Here is a 23,897-nt window from a genome sequence, read left to right as displayed (position 1 = left end):
AAATGGAGAAAGAAAAACAGAGCCAATATTAAACACCGATGTTTAACAGCAGATGTGACCAGTTATGTTGCACGCATAACAAGTAAAATTTAATATTAAGTCCAGAAACCTGAAAACTTCGCTGACCGAAAGTGGAAATATTGTTCTTCAAGCTTTTGTGGTGCATTGTTATAACAGTACTGGAAGCCAGAGACAGACAATTCAGATTGGGAGTGAAATGGAGAATTCACTAACTGACAACAGGAAACTCTCGTTTGTCCCTGTGGACTGAACAAAGGTTTTCCACAAAATGGTGACCCAATCTGAATTTCATTTCTCCAATGTAGAGGAGACTTCAATGGTACTTGATAAATGGTTTATTATTGTCACATATACTTAGATACAATGCAAAGTGCCATTCAAAGCACACCATATCATACATAACTACTTCAAAGTAGTACAAAGGGGAAAAAAGAGAACAGAATATAAAGAATACTGTTACAGTTACAGAGAAAGTACAGTACATGTAGACAAATTTGTAGACATGTAAACTAATGAGCTGGTTGTGGACTACAGGAGAAATGGAGACAGGCTAACCCCTACTGACGTCAATGGATCTGGGGTGAGAGGGTGAACATCACTGAGGACCTTATGTGGTCTGTACACACCAACTGTGTGGTGAAAAAGGCACTACAGTGTCTCTTCCACCTCAGACGGTTGAGGAAATTTGGTATGGGCCCCCAAATCCTAAAAGCTTTCTAAACGGGCACAATTGAGAGCATCCTGACTGGCTGCATCACTGTCTGGTATGGGAACTGTACCTCCCTTAGTCGCAGGTCTCTGCAGAGAGTGGTGCGGACAGCCCAACATATCTGTGGTTATGAACTTCCCACGATTAAGGGTATTTACAAGGACAGGTGTGTAAAAAGGACACATAGGATCATTGGGGACCCAAGTCATCCCAACCACAATCTATTCCAGCTGCTACCATCCAGGAAGCGGTTCCGCAGCATAAAAGCCAGGAATAACAGGCTCCGGGACAGCTTTGTCCACCAGCCTATCAGACTGATGAACTCATGCTGATTTGAGTGTACTCTATATCACACTGATTGTGCTATTTATTATAAATTACTATGATTGCATATGGCACATTTAGATGGAGACGTAACATAAAGATTTTTACTCCTCATGCATGTGAAGGATGTAAGAAATAAAGTCAATTAAATTCAAATACAGAGTAGGAGCTATTGATGAGGTAGGCTGAGCGATCAAGAGCTCATTTCAGTCTTAGAAGAGGTCCACTCAAGCACCTTACAACTGCAGGATAGCAGCTGTCATTGAGCATAGTGATACACGTTCTAAAGCTTTTGGATCTTCTTTCCGTTTGGAATGGAGGGAAGAAAGAATGCCTGGGGTCAATGGTGCTCTTGATTATGTTGGCTACTTTCCTGTGGTAACCAGAGGCTGTAGATGGAGTAAATGAAAGGGAAGCAGTTTTTTGTGACTGGGTTATGTTCAGAACTTTTTGCAATTTCTTGTTCAATTGGCTGAGAAGTTGCCACACCAAACTGTGAATCTCTGCATAGGATGTGTTCTATCGTGTACCTATATAAATTGATAAGGGCCATTGGAGACACGCAACATTTCCTTAGCTTTCTGAGGTAGTAGAGGTTATGGTGTGGCCCTATGGCCAAGAAAGTGTCCACATGGCTAGGCTAGCACAAATTGTTGTTGATAATTGGACCTAGGAACTTATAGCTCTCAACTACATCCACCTCAGCACCATTGATAGAGACAGGTCACGTACTTTGCCCTACTTCATGAAGTCACTGACCAATTATTTTGTTTTGATGACTTTTTCGGAGGGGTTGTTGTCTTGACACCATGACACTGAATACAGTATACTAGTTTGAGAAAAGTACTTGTCCATTACTACTTAACATGGAAAGGGTGCTTTGATGGCCTTGTGTTTGAAAGGGAAGAATTGAAAGAAGTTGCACTTCCTAATGCTGCATGGGAATGTCCTTAAGAAATAGAGTAGCTGTTGGGAATGGGGTGTCATGATGGGAATAGTCCCTTCAAATGTTGGTAAGGCAAGGGAAGAGAACATGTTTTCCATGCTGGAATCTTGTTAAAACTGGCAGAAACTGTGAAGCATGATCTGTTGAGTGCAAAGGTTGGTAGGATGAAAGGTGAGGACCAAGAGAACTCTTATCGCCGTTCCATTCAGAAAGGGAAGAGGTGAAAGCAGAGGTGCAGGAAGTAAGTGAACTGTTGTCAAGAGATTCTTTCCGCTCCCCCCACCTTCTTATTCTGGCTTCTTCCCCCTTCCTTTCCAGTCCCAGTGAAAGGTCCCCGCCCAAAATATTAACTGTTTATTTCTCTTCATAAATGCTGCCTGGCCTGCTGAGTTCATCAGCATTTTATGTTTGTTTTGAACAATTCACCTCATCTTTTGCCTTCTTGAGGTGGGATGCAACAATATTGAAGGGGGAAGGAAAGTAGTTTTCTCAGGGTTAGAGTCAAAGGATCAAGAAAGGTACAGCACAGAAAAAGCACAGCTCATCTAGTCTGTGCCAAACCATTTAAACTGCCTAATCCCATCGACATGCTGCCGGTCCCATCATGTACCTATCCTAACTTAAACATTGAAATCAAGCTCATGAGGATTACTTGCACTGGCAGCTCAATCTGCAATGTGTGCATGACAGTATTGTTTATGGTATTGATAAGTGTGCCTCTACTCCATCAGGAAGTAAGTTCAAAGTTCAAGTTTATTATTGAAGTATGTATACCATATACAACCTTGAGATTCATCTTCTTGCAGGCACCTACAATGTCTTGAGACAATAGAATCCACAAATCAAATAAACATAACAAATACTGAGAAACGTCCAATGTGCAAAAGAGGACAATCATGTAAATAGTTTAAAAAAATGTAAACAAGTAATACGCAGTGCTGTAGAGTCCCTGAAAGCATGTCCAGAGCTGCGGAGGTGGTGAAAGGTGGTCCAGAAGCCTGATGGCTACAGGGCAACAACTGCTCCCGAAACCAGTGGCATGGGATCCAAGACCACTGCACCTCCACACACAACACTCCCAATAGTGATCTAATTTGTATTTTGTAACGTTTCAACTTTTATATTCTGTGACGCAACCTTTTAAGGTAAGCATGCCATATGCCTTCTTCACCAACCTATCTGCTTGTGTTGCCACTTCTAATGAACTATGGAGTTGAACCCTAAAGTCCCTCAGTTGATCAAGTTCCCTTAGTACTCTTCTAATCACTCTATATGTCCTGTCCCTCTCTGGCTTTGCAAAATGCATCACTTCATATTTGGCGGCATCAAATCCCATCTGCCAATGTTTTGTCCAACTTTCCTAATGATCTATGTCCTGCTGTAGCTTTCTCACTCTCTCCACAACATCACCAATTTTTGTGTCGTCCACAACCTTGTTTATCATACTTTCTACATTCACAACCAATTAGCTAGTTCATCTTGGATCCTGTGTGCCTTAACATTCTGGTTCAGCCTGTCACGTGGGAACTCGTCAAATATCTTATAAATCCTGACAGACATTACGCGGAATCTTTTTAGTTACCCTCTTAAAAAGCAAACTCAGGTTTTCAATTTATTATAACTATAGTCTACTCTCCTTGTAACTCCTTTATTGAATTGAATTGAATTCAGTTCAATTGACTTTATTTCTTACATCCTTCACATACATGAGGAGTAAAATTCTTCACGTTACTTTTCCGTCTAATCATGCAATGTGCAATTATAGTAATTTATAATAAATAGAACAGTCAACATAATGTAGAAATACACTCGAATCAGCGTGAATTCATCAGTCTGACGGCCTGGTGGAAAAAGCTGTCCCAGAGCCTGTTGGTCCTGGCTTTTATGCTACGGTACCGTTTCCTGAATGGCAGCAGCTGGAATAGATTGTGGTTGGGGTGACTCAGGTCCCCAGTGATCCTTTGGGTCCTTTTTGCACACTTGCTTTTGTAAATGTCCTGAATCATCGGAAGTTCACATCTACAGATGTGCTGGGCTATCCGCACCACTCTCTGCAGAAACCTGTGATTAAGGGAGGTACAGTTCCTATACCAGGCAGTGATGCAGCCAGTTAGGATGCTCTCAATTGTGCCGCTGTAGAAAGTTTTTAGGATTTTGGAGGCCATATCAATCTTCCTCAACCATCTGAGGTAAAAAAGGTGCTGCTGTGCCTTTTTCACCATGCAGGGATGTGTACAGACCACATAAGGTACTCAGTGATGTGGATACTGAGGAGCTTAAAGCTGTTTACCCTCTCAACCCCAGATCCATTGATGTCAATAGGGGTTAATCCCATCTCCATTCCTCCTGTAATCCACAACCAGCTCCTTTGTTTTTGCGACATAGCGGGAGAGGTTATTTTCTTGACACCACTGTGTCAGAGAGATGACTTCTTCCCTGTAGGCCACCTCGTTATTGTTTGCGGTTAAGACAATCCATCTTTAAGCAGTTCAGTGAGGTTAATTAGGTCTCTTTTTAATAATTTATTAGAAGATGCATTGAAAATAAGTTCACCATACTTTAGTTCACAATGAAAAAGTACACCAGGATATACTTGATCATATGAACAAAAAAACAGTACAAACTCTTCACATCATCACTGCAACTTCAGTTCAAGGATGCAAATGTTGTTTGTTGTCACCATGCCTTTTCAACTCTACTCCAAATATGCAATATACCTGGAGAAGTTTCACAGGAACTCCATCACAAGGAAGATTAGCATCACAAGGTTATCAAAGGCGTTGATCTGACAGGAGGAGTACTTGAAAGGATTGAAGAACCCACAGAAGTGTTCTTCAAAACCACAAAGAGCTATAGAATGGAAACAAGTCCTAATAAAATTAAAGAGAAATCGATCCAGCCTCCAGGATTACCAATACCAATGGAGGCCTGGAATGGATATTTAGGAATCATAGCAAAAGCTGAAGTATCTGGAATCTATTGTTACAGAAGACTTGACACCTGAAATGAAGATCCTGACAAGTTTAAACATTTTCACCAGCCAGTGAACAAACCTAATCAAAATCTAGGCAGGTATCATTATTTCAGCAGAGACAAAGTTATATTGACTTTGTACTGTGGTCATGATCACGAAGGTCATTGAGGCACTTAAAGGAATTAAGGTCTTTGAAATCTGCTGTTATAAGGTGCTGTTATATGTCTTTTAAACTAAGCATCACATCATGGACAATGATATCTTGTTAAGGGTTGTGCTCTAAAGAAAGCTGGAATAATTTGGACACATCACAGGAAGGCTAGGGTCCCATTCCATAATCTGGGCTAATGTAAAGGGGAAAGAACTTTGTCGCACAGTTATAACACAGACAAATATCTTCACCGTGATAAGAATGATAGGACTACGTAAAGAAGCAACCCTCTAGCCAATCCTGCCATTTATTGAGGAATGGTTAATATATTAGGCCTCAGTTTCCTTCTGATCTCCACACATAGTAACCAACTCAATTTTGCAAATCTAATTGAATTAATTATTTATTTGAATTACCAGAAATTCAACTGGTATGGGGGTAGTGGGAAGGGAGGAACTGGGTGAAGCGGTGGTACGCAATGGAGAAGTTGGCATCTAACCTATTAAATAATAAATGTAAGGATCTTTTAAAATGTAGCTGGAGCATAGCCAAAGGGATGGGTCCTTGTTCCATGGTGGCTGTTCAAAGGGAGTGCAGATTTCTAAGAACTGTATAGAAAATTCCAAGCAGTGAAAAACGCATTCGTGTTAAAGAGACTGATACCTTTGTCATGGAGTGGCATGTTTGTGCAAAGTCTAATTCAAAGTGTGGAAATATTGTTCCAGTGCTGACTTTGGGGCTAACATTATGTATCAGTCTATTCCAAAAATGTAAGTCCTCTAAACAATTTCTCATTCAGCTTTCACCTGTCTCCTTTTAAAGATACCAATTTACTCAATGGCAAAAAATGACATGAGAAACTTTAATACGTTTTGAGCGAAAATGTCAAGCAATAAAAGCTTATTTTATTTAACATTTTAAATAAATAGATACTTAGAACCTGATATTAGGGCAAAAATACCAGGTTTAATGCTAATGACATGCTTAAATTTCCAGATCAACGATCTAAATAAAAACTTCTTTAAAAGTAATTTTATTTTTCTGAAGTACTCTATTTATTTCAACATTGCTAGGCATGAAATGTGACACCATACGTAGATTAAAAAATCCATTACTGAAGTTAAGGTTCTTCAACTGCAAGGCTCAAATTATTCAGATTAATCTCTCTCTCTTTATTTCTACTTTAGCTCAAACGTTTACGTGAAGCAGAAAGTCAATACAAACCTCTCTTGGATAAAAAGAAACGCCTCAGTAGGAAGAATGAAGAAATGAGCCATGCCTTACGACGTATGGAAAATAAGCTCAAGTTTCTCACACAAGAAAACTTAAGAATGGTAAGCTTTCATTATAAAAAAAAGTCTTTCTTAATCATATGGAAATAATTCTCTAATTCAGCTGAAAGAATTACAAATCCTCAGACCTGCAATGTCATGATTATTCAATACATAGTCACTTTACAAGGTTTAATTTGTTTTATTATGTTAAACACCAAATATAATCAAAGTAACCAGCACTGCCAGGGATAACAATGAGAAGTAAGTTAACAAATGTATGGAGTGCACTTCATTATTGATGCCCTATTACTTTAAATATGGTGTTTATTGTGATGAGAGGCCCAGGCAAGGCTGACAGGGACTCAGTACTGGAGTATCTAACACTAGAACTGAGACGCAATTCTGAGACTGAGACAAGAACAAAGTTCTTGATTAGATGCTAGATGAGAAGCTGATGAGACTAGGCAAGAATCCAAATAAGACAGAAATCCTAAACACAATCATAGACAGAAGCAAAGTTGAGTGAACGATCGAGCTCCGATCCTGAATTCAGGAGCTCTTTAAAACCCATATATTGGCGCCAAAACATGGCCACCAATTAGCAGATTGGATCAGAATCTTTAAAGGGACTGTGCCAGCTAGCCATACTCCAGGGAGTCGGAGCATTTAAACCCCAGACCCTAGAGTGACCAGGTGTATACTGTAGGAATTTATAGGAATAAATGTTACAGAATCAAAACTTATATAACTAACTGCATTTATAGCGAGCATTTACAGTTATACTTTTTATTTAACTACTAGAATTTCTTCAACATCTTGCCCACATTTCTTTTTCCAAGTCAGATTGTGTTCCATGATGACTTTTCTATCTGCATCAGCTGGTCAGCTCATCTTAAGTCATAAAACAAAAGATGTTGGAAATATTTAGCAGGTAAAATAACAAGGATAGTTGATAACTCTTCCGTGGAACTGAAACACATTAGTACAAGGTTTAAGTTGCAGAGAAAGGGAACAAGCCAGAGAAAACAAAAGAGAAGGTCAAGGATGGACCTTCTCCTGGAAGGCAGAAGAAATTGTATCCCAAATGTGACATTGGATCTAGCTAAAAGAGGGTGGCAAAGGCTAGTGATTAATGGAAGATATGTCTGAACAGGAGACAATGGATAAATCATTGTTGTTAGAAATGACAGAACAGAATAATTAAATTAAGTTAATAGTAGGTAGCACAGATATAGAACAAAAATATAGAATACTGGAAGAGATCAACATGTCAGCTAGTGCTTGTTGATTTACAGAACTGTGATACTTCAGAAGCAACAGATAAGCATACGAATCAAATACTCATTGTAGGAGTTAATTCAGGGATAACCTAAGTGCCAATGCTCCTTTCTCATATTAGGTCTTCATGGAGGTATGAACATGAATCTTGTACTATGGCTCATCTGTACTGATGACAAATCTTCCCTCAACTGATAACCAAATGCCATTTCCAAAGTGGTCGTGACTGGGTAGCAAATAGTGTCAGAGACAGTGAAAATGCTTTTAGCCAAAATTCTTCAATCCAAAATATTTTCCATCTTCAATATTACCATAACCATAATAACTCAGTTTAACAGAGCTATATTTTGTGAGTGGAAGTCAAAATTTGACGTTAATGAATGTGCAAAAATAAGATTAATGTATGTTCCTAAAAATTCATCTTCAGTCAGCAAAGCTACGCGAGCAACGTATTGCTAGCCACATCTTGTGCTTTGCTTCCATTTCCTTTAACGCACACCTGCTGTTACCACCAAGGATTTTTCTCTGCAGTCTCCTTTCCTTTGTAATAAAAATGAAGTCAAAGAATTATTTTGGGCCCAAAGAATGTGAACAGGTAGATAGGTATGTCGTATCCGGAATTATTTCCAGGTCGCGGATGATTTCCTTCCACGCCGCTCTGACGTATTAGGAAATCGTGTACTAGGCATGTTACAGCAGTGGTTTGCCATTGCCTTCTGCCGGGTGAGTTTTTTTTTAAGAGATCACCAGCTCTTAACCCAGCATGAATGGACAGCATGCAAGGGAGCCGGCTGGATTCGAACTCGAGACCTCTCGCCCCGAAGTCCAGCGCTGATGCCACTACGCCACCAGCCAGCTGGGTGTAAATAGACGTTGTGCTAAAAAAACAACCCTGTTTGAAAGTCTGGATTCAGCAGATAATTTTGATTTTCAGCATCACTTAATTCCCTTATAATCCGTAGATATTCCCTACATACCCAGCACATCCTGATGATATGCAGTATGTAGGTGCTGATGAAAGGCCTCCATCAAAACTTACTTACTTACTGCCCATTAAGATGGTGGTGTTTAGGGCAGCAAAGAAGGTCTTCCATCTCTGTCTGTTCATACTGTCGCACACAGAGATAGAAGGATTCTTCATTGCTATTTCTGTAACACTTTCTTTGACCAATCAGTGTTGTTAGCCCTGAGCTGAACCCCTGAGCCTAGAGGACCGGTGAACTACTCTGAGTATGACCTCTACCCTTTGACCTGTTTGGCATGGATGACCCTACCAAGAGCCAAAGCACAAGGCCCCGACTCCGGCCAGCGTATCTCTCTGGGTCATTGTAGCACAACAAGGTTGTGGTCTTGGAGGCTACCCCAAAACACTGACTATTTATTCCTCTCTATAGATACTGCTTGATTTGCTGAGTTCCTCCAGCAGTTTTGAATGTTGCTCTAGATTTCCAGCATCTACAGAATCTCTCGTGTTTCCCTTTGAATATCACTAGGCTCTGAAATTCTGTTTTTTTTGTGCAGCATTTATGGGAATTATAAAATACAATGTCTTCATGAAACACTCACAATGTAAACTCCAAGACTGAATGCATGCTCCATGAAAGCGACAATATTTCACCCATCATGCATCCTGATAGGGATATCAGGTTCAAGTTCAAGTTTAATTGTCATTGATCTATACACACGTATACAGCCAAATGATCCTGTGGGTCTACGGGGCGAAACACAGTAACAACATTCACACACAGCACATAGCACATATAGTCACCGTAGCAGAAAAGCATACTGTTCACAAAAAAAATAATATAGCCCAAGTCTCTCAGTGGCATGGCCTAAAGATTGATAGTGCATGGGATGTTGGCCTGGAGCCATGTTTCACAGCAGTCCCTTACCACATGCTAGTGCAGCCACAGACTAACAATTTGCAGCTTGTTTTCCACCAAGCAAACACTAGAGGGCAGCACTAACCGGAAGGGGCAGCCCCTCATCCAGCATGGACTCCAGCACGCGCGCCGTGGCTCTGTTCCCTTTTACACCAGCTCTGGCATCTCCTCCCCAGGGGACTGCAACAGGCAACACTGCATCATGAGGACCTGGTCCGCGCACCAACCGAGCCCATGCAGCTCCACCTCCATCAGTCTCACCAATGAACCAATGTTCAGTACTCTACTGCCCTCTTTTCTGGAACCTACATTACCAATATCCAACAGAGTCTTGCGATCACAAGAAAAACATCCAGGACAATCGTTTGCATCATGCACTGCCTCTGATGCCTTCTTCCCCCGCGGGGGAGGCTGTAGCAGGCGACTACACAGTATGCAACAGATTCATGCAGTGCTCCGCTGCTATCCGGCAACTCACTAGTGGGGTAGACCCGCGGTACTCGGTGTTCTGAATATCCAGCATTGTTTGGACCTGGAGAGGCTGCTGCTATCAAGCATGCTGCCATCTTACTGAAAGTAAGCATGCACTGTCAGGTCGGAGATTGGTGTTTAGGAACTTGCTTCATGTAGGGCCTCTTCACGTTTAAATCAAAACTCATAGCCGTTTGGTCCGCCCAAACTGTTTTGGTCTGCCAGTACTTTGAGATGTCCGCAGAGGAATACTGCTGACTGGCACATGCCAGGAGGCTGCAAGAGTGTGCGCTGAGGGACACACAGAAGCTTGGTGAGCCACAAGGGCTTGGTGCAGAAGGTCCATGGTTTTGGGTTCTTCTGCTACTGGAGTGTAAGGAGCCAGATGGGTGAGTAAGCCCCTTTATTATTGTAAAAACAAGAGATTCTGCAGATGCTGGAAATCCAGAACGACAACTAAAATGCTGGAGGAACTCACCTAGTCAGGCATCATCTGAATAAACAGTCGAAGGAAGGATGAATTCAATTGTTCAATTACCACCCCAGAGAGCAAGAGCACTATTGGTGTTAAGGAATGTAATAGTATACTATGTAACACACTGACTCTGAATCTACAAATGAAAAGCATTACTTAGTTTATTCTTGTAAATAATTTTTTATTGCGAATAATATTTATTTCGATAAAAAGAAGCTCATGGCTTCGAGCACACTTTCTTCTCACTGATACAGGCTAAAAACTTACATTCCTTTGTTTTTCCTGTGGATTTGTTTTGGCTCCACCCGCAGTTGCTTGGTGCCAAGGGTGCTGATGGATTCCGAAGCCTGCACCTCAGAGCCATCTAGTGCCCAGAGGCTGAATATCATTTATAACAGGCGATAGAGCAAATCTTGAATGAGGTTATAAATATAGCCATTAACACTGGCAAATTTTAACCATAAGCTAAAGAAAACATGTAGAGATTGTGGAAATTAAATGTATTAATATACAAGACTATAAAACAACATTTTGGAATATGTATGACTTGTAACTGACATGTACAGAACTATATGTGATTGTAACGTGATGAGATTGTGTGAAATGTAACTACCTCTGCTGTGTCTATGGCCTCTTAAATGTTTAAAAAGTCTAGACATTATTGTCAGTTATCTTGTAAAATTTTATATTGGTTTTTTACACACAGGAGATTACAAAATCATATCAAATATACTGTGGAATTTTGTGCTGTATGTATTTTATACTGTGGAACCTTGCCAGATTTTGAGAAGAAATTAATTTAATAAGTATTCTAATTTACATCACATTAGCCCCTGTAATGTGCTTACATTCTTCAAAATTGAGAAAAAAATCTGATAATATTTTGACTTATAATGAAGGATATTTTTCTTTAATTGGATCTTAGGGAAATTTATTTAGTGTAGTTTACTAAATCTCATTAACTCACTAAAATATCTTTTTTCTTTTATAATGATCAAATTTGTAATTTTCTTCATTTTAATGGGCTTGTGAAGAGAGGGTTTGTCTTTGATCTTGTTTCTTCTGTTCTACAAATAATGCTCTATTTATCAGCTAAATATTATTAATGATATTTTTCCTGTATAATCTAGCAAGATGCAAACACATATTATTTTCTGATTTCCTGAGACAAGGAATTGCACAGTTATTGCATTATTCCAGTATCTCAGAAGTGAAGGAAATTCAATTATGTGATGAAACTGAAGTAGAATCACAGAGTCGTTGAATTGTGTAGCCTCCTCAGCCAATTCGTCCATGCTGACTATTGCCCAGTAAGCTAATCCCATCTGTCTGTTTTTGGCCCAAAGCCTTCTAAACCCCTCCTGTCTCCGTACTTACCTCAATGGCTTTTAAATGTTGTTAGTGTGACCACCTCAGCTAATATTTGTGGCAGCTCATTCTAAATTTGCACGAAGAAGCTGCCCCTGATGTCACTTTTAAATCTCTTGCCTCTGATATTAAGTACATGCCCTCTTGTTTTAGTGGCCCCTTAATCACTCTGCCTATGCCCCTCATGGTCTTATATCAGATTACCCCTTAATCTCCTATTTTCTAGGGAATAAAATCCTAGTCTACACAACCTTTTCTTATAACTCAGACCCTCAAGTCCAGGCAACATCCTGGTAAATCTATTCTGCACCCTTTGTAGCTTAGTAACTTCTGTCCTATGATAGGGAGAGTAAAACTGTATACAATACACCAAATGCAGCCTCAGCAACATCTCATGTAACTGCATCATAACATCCTAACTCCCATCATCAATACCCTGATTGATGAGGCCATCTTCCCAATATCCTTCTTCAGATTAGCTAAGATTACATTTGACATATTACCTTTATTTTTCACAAGTACGTTGAAACAAATGGTGAAATGTGTTGTTTGTGCAAACGAACAACACGTCCGGGAGTGTGCTGGGGGCAGCCTGCAACTGTTGCCCTGTTTCCGGCACTGACATAGGATGCACACAACTTACCAACCTTAAACCATGTATCTTTGAAATGTGGGATGAAACTGGAGCGCTTGGGAGAACCCACATGGTCACGGAGAGAATGTACAAACTCCTTACAGGCAGTGGCAGGAATTGAACTCTGATCTTCTGATCACTGTTGCTGTAAACTGTTATGCAACTGTGCCACACTTTTTACCTGTGATGCACCTTCAGCCAATTATAAATGTGCATTCCTAGGTCTCTCTGTTCCATAACACTCCCCAGGGTCCTATCGTTTACTGTATCAAAACTAGCCTAGTTTGATCTCCTAAAATCCAATACCGCATGTTTACCTTGATTGAAGATATTGGCCAGTCCTCAGCCAATGTACCTAGCTGATCAAGGTCCCCCTGTAATTCTTCATAATCTTAGAGTCATAGAAAGGTACAGCATCAAAAAAGGCCCTTTTGCCCATCTAGTCCATGCCAGACCATTTAAATTGCCTACTCCCATCGGCCTGCACCCGGAACATAGACCTCCATACCCCTGCCACCCCTGTACCTATCCAAACTTCTCTTAGACGTTGAAATCTAGCTCACATGCACCACTTGTGCTGGCAGCTCGTTCCACACTCTCACAACCTTCTGAGCGAAGAAGCTTTCCCTCATGCTCCCGTTAAACTTTTCTCCTTTAACCATTAACCCATGACCTCTAGTTGTAGTCCCACAAAACCTCAGAAGAAAAGGTCTGCTTGCATTTACCCTGTTGATATCCTTTCTTCGACACTATCTACAAGACCACCTATTAGTTTATTTATTTACGGCAGTCCACCAGTCTAGTACTTGTACTGACAACACAACTAACTTGATGCTAGTTCACCAGCTTGTGTTGCCTTTTACTCAGCATTTGAACAAGAATAGCAGAGTGGTAAAGACAAGTACGATTACAGAATCAGAATCAGGTTTACTATCAATGGCATATGTCATGAAATTTGTTGTTTTAGGGCATCAGGGCATCGCAATACATAATAAAAACTATAAATTACAATAAGAATGTACATTAAAAATTAAATTAAATAAGTAGCACGAAAAGAGAGGAAAATACTGAGGTAGTGTTCATGGGTTCATTGTCCATTCAGAATTCTGAAAGCAGAAGGGAAGAAGCTGTTTGTGAAACTTTGAGTGTGTGTCTTCAGGCTCCTCGATGGTAGCAATGAGAAAATGGCATGTCCTGGGTGATGGGGGTCCTTACTGATGGATACTGCCTTTTTGAGCCATTGTCCTTTGAAGGTGTCCTTGATACTGGGGAGGGTAGAGCTCGTGATGGAGTTGGCTGAGTTTAAAACTTTCGGCAGCTCTTTCTGATCCTGTGCAGTGGCCCCTCCATACTGATGGTGATAGAACAGGTTAGAATGCTCTCCACGGTACATCTGTAGAAATCTGTGAGAGGCTTTGCTGACTTAACAAGTTGCCTCAGAAGACTAATGAAATATAGCTGCAGTTATGCCTTCTTTGTAATTGCATCAATATATTGGGCCCAAGATAGATCTTCATCTACCTCGACACCAAGGAACTGGAAACTGCTCACTCTTTCCACTGCGGATCCCTTGAAGTGGACTGGTGTGTGTTCTCTTGACCTCCCTTTTCTGAACTCCACAATCAAATATTTGGACTTACTGACGTTGAGTGCAAGGTTGTTGGGGTGACTCAACCAGCTGATCTGTCTCACTCCTAATGTCTCCTCATCACCATCTGAAATTCTGCCAACAATAGTTATGCCGTTAGCAGATTTAATAATGGCGTTTGAGCTGTGCATAGACAAACAGTAGAGCAGTGGGCTAAGCACAAACCCTTGAAGTGCATCAGTGCTGATTGTCAGCAAGGTGGAGATGCTATTTCTGATCCATGCAGACTGCAGTCTAGTAGCGAGGAAGTCAAAGATCCAGTTGCAGAGGAAGGTACAGAGGCCCAGGGTTTGGAGCTTGTTGATTAGAATTGAGGATTTGATTGTGTTGAACACTGAGCTGCAGTCAAAAATGAGCAGTCTGACATAGCTATTACTATTGTCCAGGTGATACAAGGATGAGCGGAGAGCCAGTGAGATTGCATTCAATATAGACATAAGAACACAAGAACTAGGAACAGGAGTCGGCCATCTGGCCCATCAAGCCTGCCCCACCATTCAATAAGATCATGGCTGATCTATCCATAAATTCAACACCATCTACCTGCCTTTTCCCCATAACCCTTAATTCCCCTACTATGTAAAAACCTGCCTAACTGTTTCTTAAATATATTTAGTGAGGAAGCCTCAACTGCTTCCCTGGGCAGAGATTTCCACAGATTCACCACTCTCTGGGAAAAACAGTTTCTCCTCATCTCCGTCCTAAATCTTCTCCCCTGAACCTTGAGTCAATGACCCCTAACTCTAGTCTCACCTACCAATGGAAACAACTTTCCTACTTCTATCTTATCTATCCCTTTCAAATTTTTTTACGTTTCTATAAGATCCCCTCTCATTCTTCTGAACTTCAGAGAGTATAGTCCCAGGCGACTCAATTTCTCCTAATAGGTTAACCCAGGGGTCAGCAACCTTTACCACTGAAAGAGCCACTTGGACCCGTTTCCCACAGAAAAGAAAACACTGGGAGCCGCAAAACCCGTTTGACATTTAAAATGAAATAACACTGCATACAACGTTTTGTTTTGCCTTTATGCTATGTATAAACAAACTATAATGTGTTGCATTTATGAAATTGATGAACTCCTGCAGAGAAAACGAAATTACATTTCTGCATGCAACAAAAACATGTTGACCTCCGAAAAAAAGACGTTGGGTTGAAGGTTACTTTTAAGTAAAATACTCAACGTCTATTTGAGTCCTTCTTGTATTTATGAAAAACGCCAAACTTAAATTTGCCGCCAGCAGCAAACCAAAAATAACGTCAGCCAGCTGTCAACCTGAAAAATAAAAGGACTATTTCACTGAACAATGAAAGCATATGAATATACGTAAAATAATAGGCAATTAAAATATTTATCATCCTTGTTCAGGTTGACTCACACCTGACAATGCAGTCGTATTCAGTAGGGATGGATCGATGCTTAGGGGAGTGACCAGGAAGGATAATGTGTTTTTTTCCTCTCTGAACTCACAGAAGCGTTTCCCAAACGATGTTTGCATTGCGATGATTGCCCAATGTAAATACTCCGAATTTATCATGTCGTGACCTTTTTTGAACTCTCTCAAATTGGGGAAGTGAGACAATGTGCCTTTCTGTAAATCTCTGGCAAGCAACGTCAACTTGCGCTCGAATGCCAAAACATCCTCCAACATGTGCAGGGCTGTACGTCCTTACCCCGTTGAAGAGCTGTGTTCAGCGTGTTCAGGTGCGCTGTTATGTCTACCATGAAGTGTAGCTTTTCCAGCCACTCTGGCTGTTCCAGCTCAGGAAAGGTGAGCCCTTTGCTGCCCAGGAAAGTTTTCACTTCTTCCAGACACGCGACAAAGCGTTTCAGCACCTCCCCTCTGGACAGCCAGCGATAAAAACACGTTGTAGCGGTTGCTACACGCAGTCAGTAAACTGCAGTCAAAGATAGCTTTATTCGAACTAAACAGCCTTGCTTTTAAGCCTCCCTCAACCCGCCCCCCATGGGCGCGGATGCTGCAAAAGACACGTACTCACAAACCCCCGTAGGCTATCTCCCTTAGCCTGAACGCTGGCTAATTGTGAGCCGGTTCGGATGTGTCAGGAAATGGGTCGCCCGCCACAACGTCTTATTTAGATTGTACAAGATCACCAAATCTTCAAATTTAGATTTACATTTCAAAAACTAACAAACTAACATAAAATACATTTTAATTAAATACTGACCATGTAGCAGTGTGCTACACGCAGCGCTAAAATTACGACACGGAGTCGGTAACTGCAGTCGAAGGAAAAAACTTTATTCGAAATCTTCAGCCTCACTTTTAAGCCTCCCTCAACCTGCCCCCCATGGCGCAGAGGCTCCAAAGCTCTGTGCTCGCAAACCCCCGTAGGCTATCTAATTGTGAGTCGGTTCGGATGTGCCAGGAAAAGGGTCGCCACAACCAATTATTTCCCAAAGCAACAGGGAGCCGCAGCACAGACGTAAAAGAGCCACATGCGGCTCCGGAGCCGCGGGTTGCCGACCCCCGGGTTAACCCCTTCATCCCTGGAATCAACCTGGTGAACCTCCTCTGCACTACCCCCAAAGCCAGTATATCCTTCCTCAAGTATGGAGACCAGAACTGCACACTCCTGGCCTACTCCTGTTCCTATTTCTTATGTTCATATGTCCACATGGAATGCAATCTCACTGGCTCTCCGCTCATCCTTGTATCACCTGGACAATAGTAATAGCTATGTCAGACTGCTCATTTTTGACTGCAGCTCAGTGTTCAACACAATCAAATCCTCAATTCTAATCAACAAGCTCCAAACCCTGGGCCTCTGTACCTTCCTCTGCAACTAGATCTTTGACTTCCTCGCTACTAGACTGCAGTCTGCATGGATCAGAAATAGCATCACCACCTTGCTGATAATCAGCACTGATGCACTTCAAGGGCTTGTGCTTAGCCCACTGCTCTACTGTTTGTCTATGCACAGCTCAAACGCCATTATTAAATCTGCTAACGGCATAACTATTGTTGGCAGAATTTCAGATGGTGATGAGGAGACATTAGGAGTGAGACAGATCAGCTGGTTGAGTCACCCCAACAACCTTGCACTCAACGTCAGTAAGTCCAAATATTTGATTGTGGAGTTCAGAAAAGGGAGGTCAAGAGAACACACACCAGTCCACTTCAAGGGATCCGCAGTGGAAAGAGTGAGCAGTTTCCAGTTCCTGGGTGTCAAGGTAGATGAATTTGCCTTGGAAAACTTGGTTGGCACAGTCCAGTTGGGCCAAAGGGCCTGTTCCTGCACTATGTAACTCTATAAGAGGACAAGCTAGTTGGAATAGGTCCAAATCAAAATATGAATATTTAATTAGTGCCATCTTCCATAATATTTTAATTATAGAATATGCAGAGGAATGCCTATTTATCCATACATGATAAGGGATGGATGGATGAGCATACCTTATTTTCCCTGCAGCTATCTAAACATTTTACAGAATCAGGAGGATACAGATGAATTTATCAACACTTGTACAACAGGCAAGATCAGGTCATCTCCAGTTACCTTTTATTCTAATCTTTACTTTGACTATTTATGATTTATTACCAATACAACCCCCTCACTATCAGCTCATTAGACCTTCTGGATTGCAGATAGTTTTAGACCTTTTGAATGTATGGGTCAGCAAATCAAATTTTTGCTTCAGTTCTTTGTTATTTTGTGACCAATACATAAGGTATTGGTCCCCAAAGTCCATTTCTCCATTAGACTGAGTTTATGCATAAACTCCAACATTTGCACATATCAGCAGTAACTAGTCATTCCTTCAGTTATTAAGTACCCACCTTCTCTCTCTTAAGAATATTCTAAAGGTCTGCTTCAATCACTCCTTGAGGTAGAGAGTTCCAAAAACTCATGACCTTTGAGTGAAAAAAATGCCTCATTTCCTTGATTTAAACACCAATTGTAAAGATTTTTTTTAAATGTTAGTATAACAATGAAGGCAACAATGAAAATGATAGATGTATAATAAAATTAACCATTGAGGGGTTATTGGAGCACAGAAAATTGTCAAAGACTTCCTGTGATAATAGGCCATCATTAATAGGCTATTGCATATTCCAGTGTCTGCTTGCAAAAGTGCTGAATACCAATGTTGAAACTGCTGCATGGCATTCATAAGATTTAAAAGTATACTCTCTGATGTTGAAGCTTATGTATTTTAATTTTTTTCTATCCATTCATTTCAGAAAGGGGATGAACATTGCATGGAGTTTTGATCCATGATAATTAAAGATAATTAAAATGGATTTCATACTCAGATATTACAGCGTTGTTCAGTTTCATTCATTTTATGTAGTAAATAAGTCACAATGTAACATAAAGAAATGATGCTAGAAATATGGTTGTCTTTTTGAGCCAGCCTAGGTCTGTCTGTGTTAAATTCTGATCCTAAATCGTACTCACATTATAATTTGCATTGAAGTAGCAGTAACAATGATTTGAATTTATGTGGCAGCTGCAAAAATAGCAGTGATGCTCTTGTCATGTTGTCCCTGACTTCCATAGTCGCACATTGAAGTGCAGATGTCAGACGTGAGCGAGAAGCAGAGACCAGTAAATCTGATTATTATGGAGACAAGAAAGTGAGCAAGAAAAACTGACAGATTCAAGAGCACGGGACCTTGCCGCTGAAGGCACGATCAATAATGGTGGAGCAAATAGATTCATAGGCAGCCAGTGGTGTAGTGGTATCAGCACTGGACTTTGACGCCAGTGGTCCTGGGTTGAATCAGGCTGGCTCCCTGCACGCTTTGTGAAAAATAGACAAAAAGCAAGGTAGCAGCCCGAAGTGGCACAACGGGCAGAGAGGAATAACAACAAATAGATTCACAGATATTCAAGAGACCACGTTCAGAAACCATTGAAATCTCTGAGGATTTTAGTTCTGGAAGAGGTTACATTACTAAGGACCGATGAGATCACAGAGATTTCTGAAAATAGAAATGTCTAACTCAGGGCAATTCTGAATATAAAGTGTCAGGGTTAGCAAGCACAAATGTGGCAAATGAATTTTGAGAAACTAGGACATGGCAATAGAATTTGTATGATCTAAAATTTATGTAGCATTAACAAAACAGGACGGCATTGGAGAAACCAAGACTGGAGATTCCAAAGTCATGGATGATGATTTCAAAAGCAAATGATCTAAGAGAAGTCAAGTAATGTTGCAGAAGGGAGAATATCTTGGAGTTATCAAGATAATAGATCCTTAGATAATCTCAGCATTAAACATGGCCAGTGTTATGGTTCATATTGGCAAGATGTGAGCTTGAGGAAGCGGCTCAGTAACAAGTAATGTGACTGGGACCAAAACTGATCATCCATTGGTTAGTTATAAAAAACTGATTATTGAGTACTGGATGTAATTCTTAGTCTGAGGTAACACCAGAGCTTCAGTTTCCAGACTATTCTGAAAACCCTCATTAAGCAAGCAGTAAGAATTCATTAAATAGCTGCTTTTCTTGAAGATATGAGATCTGCTTTGAGTGAAAAAGGTTTCAGATTCTAATTAAGTTGCTATTAAATCTTCAGAGGCTGGTTTGATTGCCAAGCAAACATTTGATATCAGCAAAAAAAAAAGCGCACTTTCTGGGCACCAGTGCTCCAGAAAAGTATAGAGCAGAGAAGCATCTTTGGTAACAACAGGTTTTTTTAATGTTACAATTACAAGCTAAATTATTATGTGAGTCATTATGCAGAGTTTTGACCTGAAGCATCAAGGATTGTTTCTCCACACAGATGCTGCCTGACCCATTAAGTCCCTTCAGTAGAATGTTTATTGCCGCAGTGCTGTAGTAATATTATGTATTCCACTGTACTGCTGCCATAAAAAAATTCGTGACATATGTGGGCGATGGTAAATCTGATTCCTACATCCACCTTAAATTTACATGTGTATTTGACCACAGACATGTATTTACAAGCTATTCCTTAAATTCATAGATGCTGCCTGACTTGCTGGGCTCCTCCAGCACCTCGTGTATATTTCTTTAGATTTCCAACATCTGCAGTACCTCTTGGGTCTTTGATTATTAATAGCAGTTTTGTGAAATTCACTTGTCATATTCATGCATGAATTTGGCTTTACAAATTTTCATATATTTTTCACAAGAGGAATTCATCTCATTAAATTGGTTCATTGAAAACTGTCTGGGATAAAAGCCAAGTAAAATCTCCATGGAAAACACTTTGGAATGACACAAGCAAGCCATTAGTGCAAAATGAAATTCTCATCAAAGCCATCTAAATTCCTGGAGAAGGTAGAATTGAGAAATATCCATGAAATGCATTATTGCTAATTTTAACAATGTGGATCAGATTGTAAAAACTACCCAGGTAAGAAGATGTTGTAAATTGTGAAGTATTCTATAATTCTATTTAATGAATAACACAGGTTTATATAAAATATATGACACAGAAAAAGACCTTTCAAACCACCCAGTATGTTATCCTCTTCGGCTCCTCTCAGGCCTCTGCCCATCTTCTTAATTTGAATTTGTATCCCAACCCTCAATTTCCTTTTCCTTCTTGGTGCTTGTCTGATTTTCTTTTGAGTTATTACTAAATTTTTTATAACCACTCTGTAACAGCAATTTCCACATTCTTACCACTCCTTCAGTTAAGAAGTTGCTTCTGAATTCACTATTGCATTTATTGGTAAATACCTTATATCTGTAGCTTTAAGCCACATTCTTTCCTATTAATGGAATCATTTTCTCTATATCCACCCTGTCAAGTCCTTTCCTTAAGGAAATCTGTTAGTCATAGAGTCTTGGAGCTGTACAGCAGAGAAATAGACCCTTTGCCCATCTAATCCATGCTGAACTATTATTCTGCATCTATTATTACTGTCTATTATTCCCATTGACCTGCAGCTGGAATAGAGACCTCCATACTCCTCCCATCCATGTACCTATCCAAATGTCTCTCAAGTGTTGAAATTGAACCCACATCCACCACTTCCGCTGGCAGCTTGTCCCACACTCTCACCATCTCATGTTCCCGTTAAATAATTCACCTTTCACTCTTAACCCATGTCTTTTAGTTCTAATCTCACCCAACCTCAGTAGAAAAAGCCTGATTGTATTTACTCTATCTAAACCCCTCATAATTTTGTGTACCTTTGTCAAATTTCCCCTTATTCTCCTAAACTCCAGGGTATAAAATGCCAACCTATTCACCCTTTCCCTCGAACTCAGATTCTCAAGTCTCAGCAACTTCATTGTAAATTTTCTCTGTACTCCTTTGAGCTTATTAATATCTTTCCTGTAGGTAGGTGACCAGAACTAAACACAATATTCCAAATTTGGCCTCACCATCATCTTATAAAACTTCAACATAATATCTCAACTCTTGTATTCAATAATTTGATTTGTGAAGGCCAGTGTGTCAAAAGCTCTCTTTATAACTCTCTTTACTTATGATGCCACTTTCAAGGAATTATGGATCTCTATTCCCAGATCCTTCAGTTCTACCACACCCTTCAGTGCCCTACTGTGTAAGTCACACCCTGGTTTGGCCTCCCAAAATACATGTCACGCTTATGTGCATTAAATTTATTCTTCCACTTTATAGCCCGATTCTCCAGCCAATCTGAACCCCGCTGCAAGCTTTCTCAGCCTTCTTTGATCCCTACTATGCCTCCAATCTCAGTGTCATCTGAAAATTTTAGTTTACCACAATATCATCCAGATCATTGTTATAGATGAAAAACAACGTGGACCCAGCACTGATCTCTATGGCATATCACTAGTCACAGGCCTCCAGTCAAGGAGGCAACCATCTGTTACCACCTCTGGCTTCTCCCATGAAGCCAGTCTGGAATCCAATTTACTAACCCATCCTGAATGCCAAGCGACTGAACCTTCTTGACCCAGCTCCCATGCGAAAACTTGTCAAGGACCTTACTAAAGTCTGTATAGACAACATCCACTACCTTGGCTTTGGTTACACTAGTCCTTTTACCTCAAGAATAAGGAGCCACAGTCTGTCCATCCTTTCCAGACATACAATCAGCCCTCCTTTTCTGCGAGTTCCGCATGCACAAATTCAATCAACCATGAATCGAGAAAACCCAGAAGTGCTCTTCCAGCACTCGTTGCTCGAGCATTGTTTGCTTCGTGTCTCATTCGTTCGTTACTTTAGTCCTGTGAAAAAATGCCTCCTAAAAAGCAATTACATGGTCAAAGCAATTCTTCAAAGTCTAAGAGGGAGTGAAAAATGCTATCTCTCACCGAGAAAGTAGAAATATTAGATCTTTTGAAAAGTGGCATGTTGCTTTCCGAAGTGGACCGTAAGGTTGGTAAGAACGAATCGAGCATTCGCACAATAAAGCAGAAAGAAGCTGAAATTCGTGGAAGTGTTAGTGCTGCCCCTACAATGGCAAAAATGATCTCTCTGGTTCATGATAAAGTGCTTGCGAAGACTGAGACAGCATTAAGTGTGTGGCTAGAGGACACATCACAGAAGCATATCCCTGTTGATGGCCAAATTATACGTGAAAAAGCTCTTAGTCTCTATGAGCACTACTGTGATGGGGTTGATGAGAGCGAGAGAAAAGTGTTTAAGGCTAGTAAGGGATGGCTGGCTGGCTATGTAAAGCGCTATAGCCTCAAGCACGTAAAGATCATGGGAGAATCAGCGTCTCGTTTGTTTGCTGCTTGTGTTGTGAGCGAGAGGAACACATACAGTTTTGTTTTCTTGTCAATATTCCCTGAACAAGACAGTGTAACAACTATGTACATAGCATTTCCATTGCATTAGGTATTATAAGTAATCTAGAGATGATTAAAAAGTATACGGGAGGATGTGCATAGGTTATATGCAAATACTACACCATTTTATATAAGGGACTTGAGCAAGTCCCGGAACCAATCCCTTGTGGATAAAGAGGGCCAACTGTATTTTTTGTATGTCATCTCTGCATCTCTGCACTCCAGATTCACAGATAACACCAGATAAAATCTCAGATTGCAACAAGGAGACACACAGGAGTGAGATAGATCAATTGGTTTAGTGGTGTCACTGTAAGAATGCCACACTGAACATCAGCAAGACCAAGAAATTGTTTGTAGACTTGAGGAAGGGGAAGCCAAGAGAACATGCACGAAAACTCACTGAGTGGTAGAACAGGTAACACCTTGGCTCAACATGTTGATGTATCTGAATGATCTATCCTTGGCTCAACACATCGATGCATTTGGAGGATCTATCCTGAGCTCAACACATTGATGCAGTCATGAAGAGGACATGAAATGGCTCAGCTTCATTGGGAGGTTGAGGAGTTTGGTGGGGTTACCAAAGGCGCCTGCAAATTTCTATAATTGTATAGTGTACATTCTGACTGGTGTGAAGGCTGCAATGAAGTAGAGGGTTGTAGACTTGGCCAGCATCATCATAGATACAGCCCTCCCTTTCAAAGACGGCAGCATTCATCATTAAGAATCCTCACCATCCTTTACATGAGTACAAGAGCCTGAAGATCCACACTCAATGATTTAGGAATAGATTTCTGAAACATCCATGAACTCAAGAATAGGAGCTTTTCATTCCTTTTTTCACATTAATTATTTATTCCCTTTTTCACATTATTTATTTGCTTTATAATTTACAGTAATTTTATGTCTTTGCACTATACAGCTGCTGCAAAAACGAATTTAATGTCAACCTATTCTGATTCTGATTCTATTCTGTTCTTAGTACATGGCAATCAGAAGTGTA

The 23,897-nt window shown here is 40.5% G+C and overlaps 1 protein-coding gene across 10 annotated transcripts in view; it reads left to right on the top strand.

Moving 5' to 3' along the window:
* jakmip3 (Janus kinase and microtubule interacting protein 3) overlaps positions 1-23,897 on the top strand; it is a 361,481-nt gene that overhangs the window by 213,516 nt on the left and 124,068 nt on the right. For all 10 annotated transcript variants that reach the window (XR_009507472.1, XM_059947651.1, XM_059947652.1 and 7 more), the window contains one exon: positions 6,313-6,459. Coding sequence is in view for 9 of the 10 variants with exons in the window: in XM_059947651.1 (XP_059803634.1) it covers positions 6,313-6,459 (147 nt within the window). In the remaining variant the exon portion in view is untranslated. The remainder of the gene's footprint in view (positions 1-6,312; positions 6,460-23,897) is intronic.

Source organism: Hypanus sabinus, chromosome 22 (genome assembly GCF_030144855.1).
Source record: "Hypanus sabinus isolate sHypSab1 chromosome 22, sHypSab1.hap1, whole genome shotgun sequence".
NCBI lineage: Eukaryota > Metazoa > Chordata > Chondrichthyes > Myliobatiformes > Dasyatidae > Hypanus > Hypanus sabinus.
This window is presented reverse-complemented; position numbering and strand designations above follow the sequence as displayed.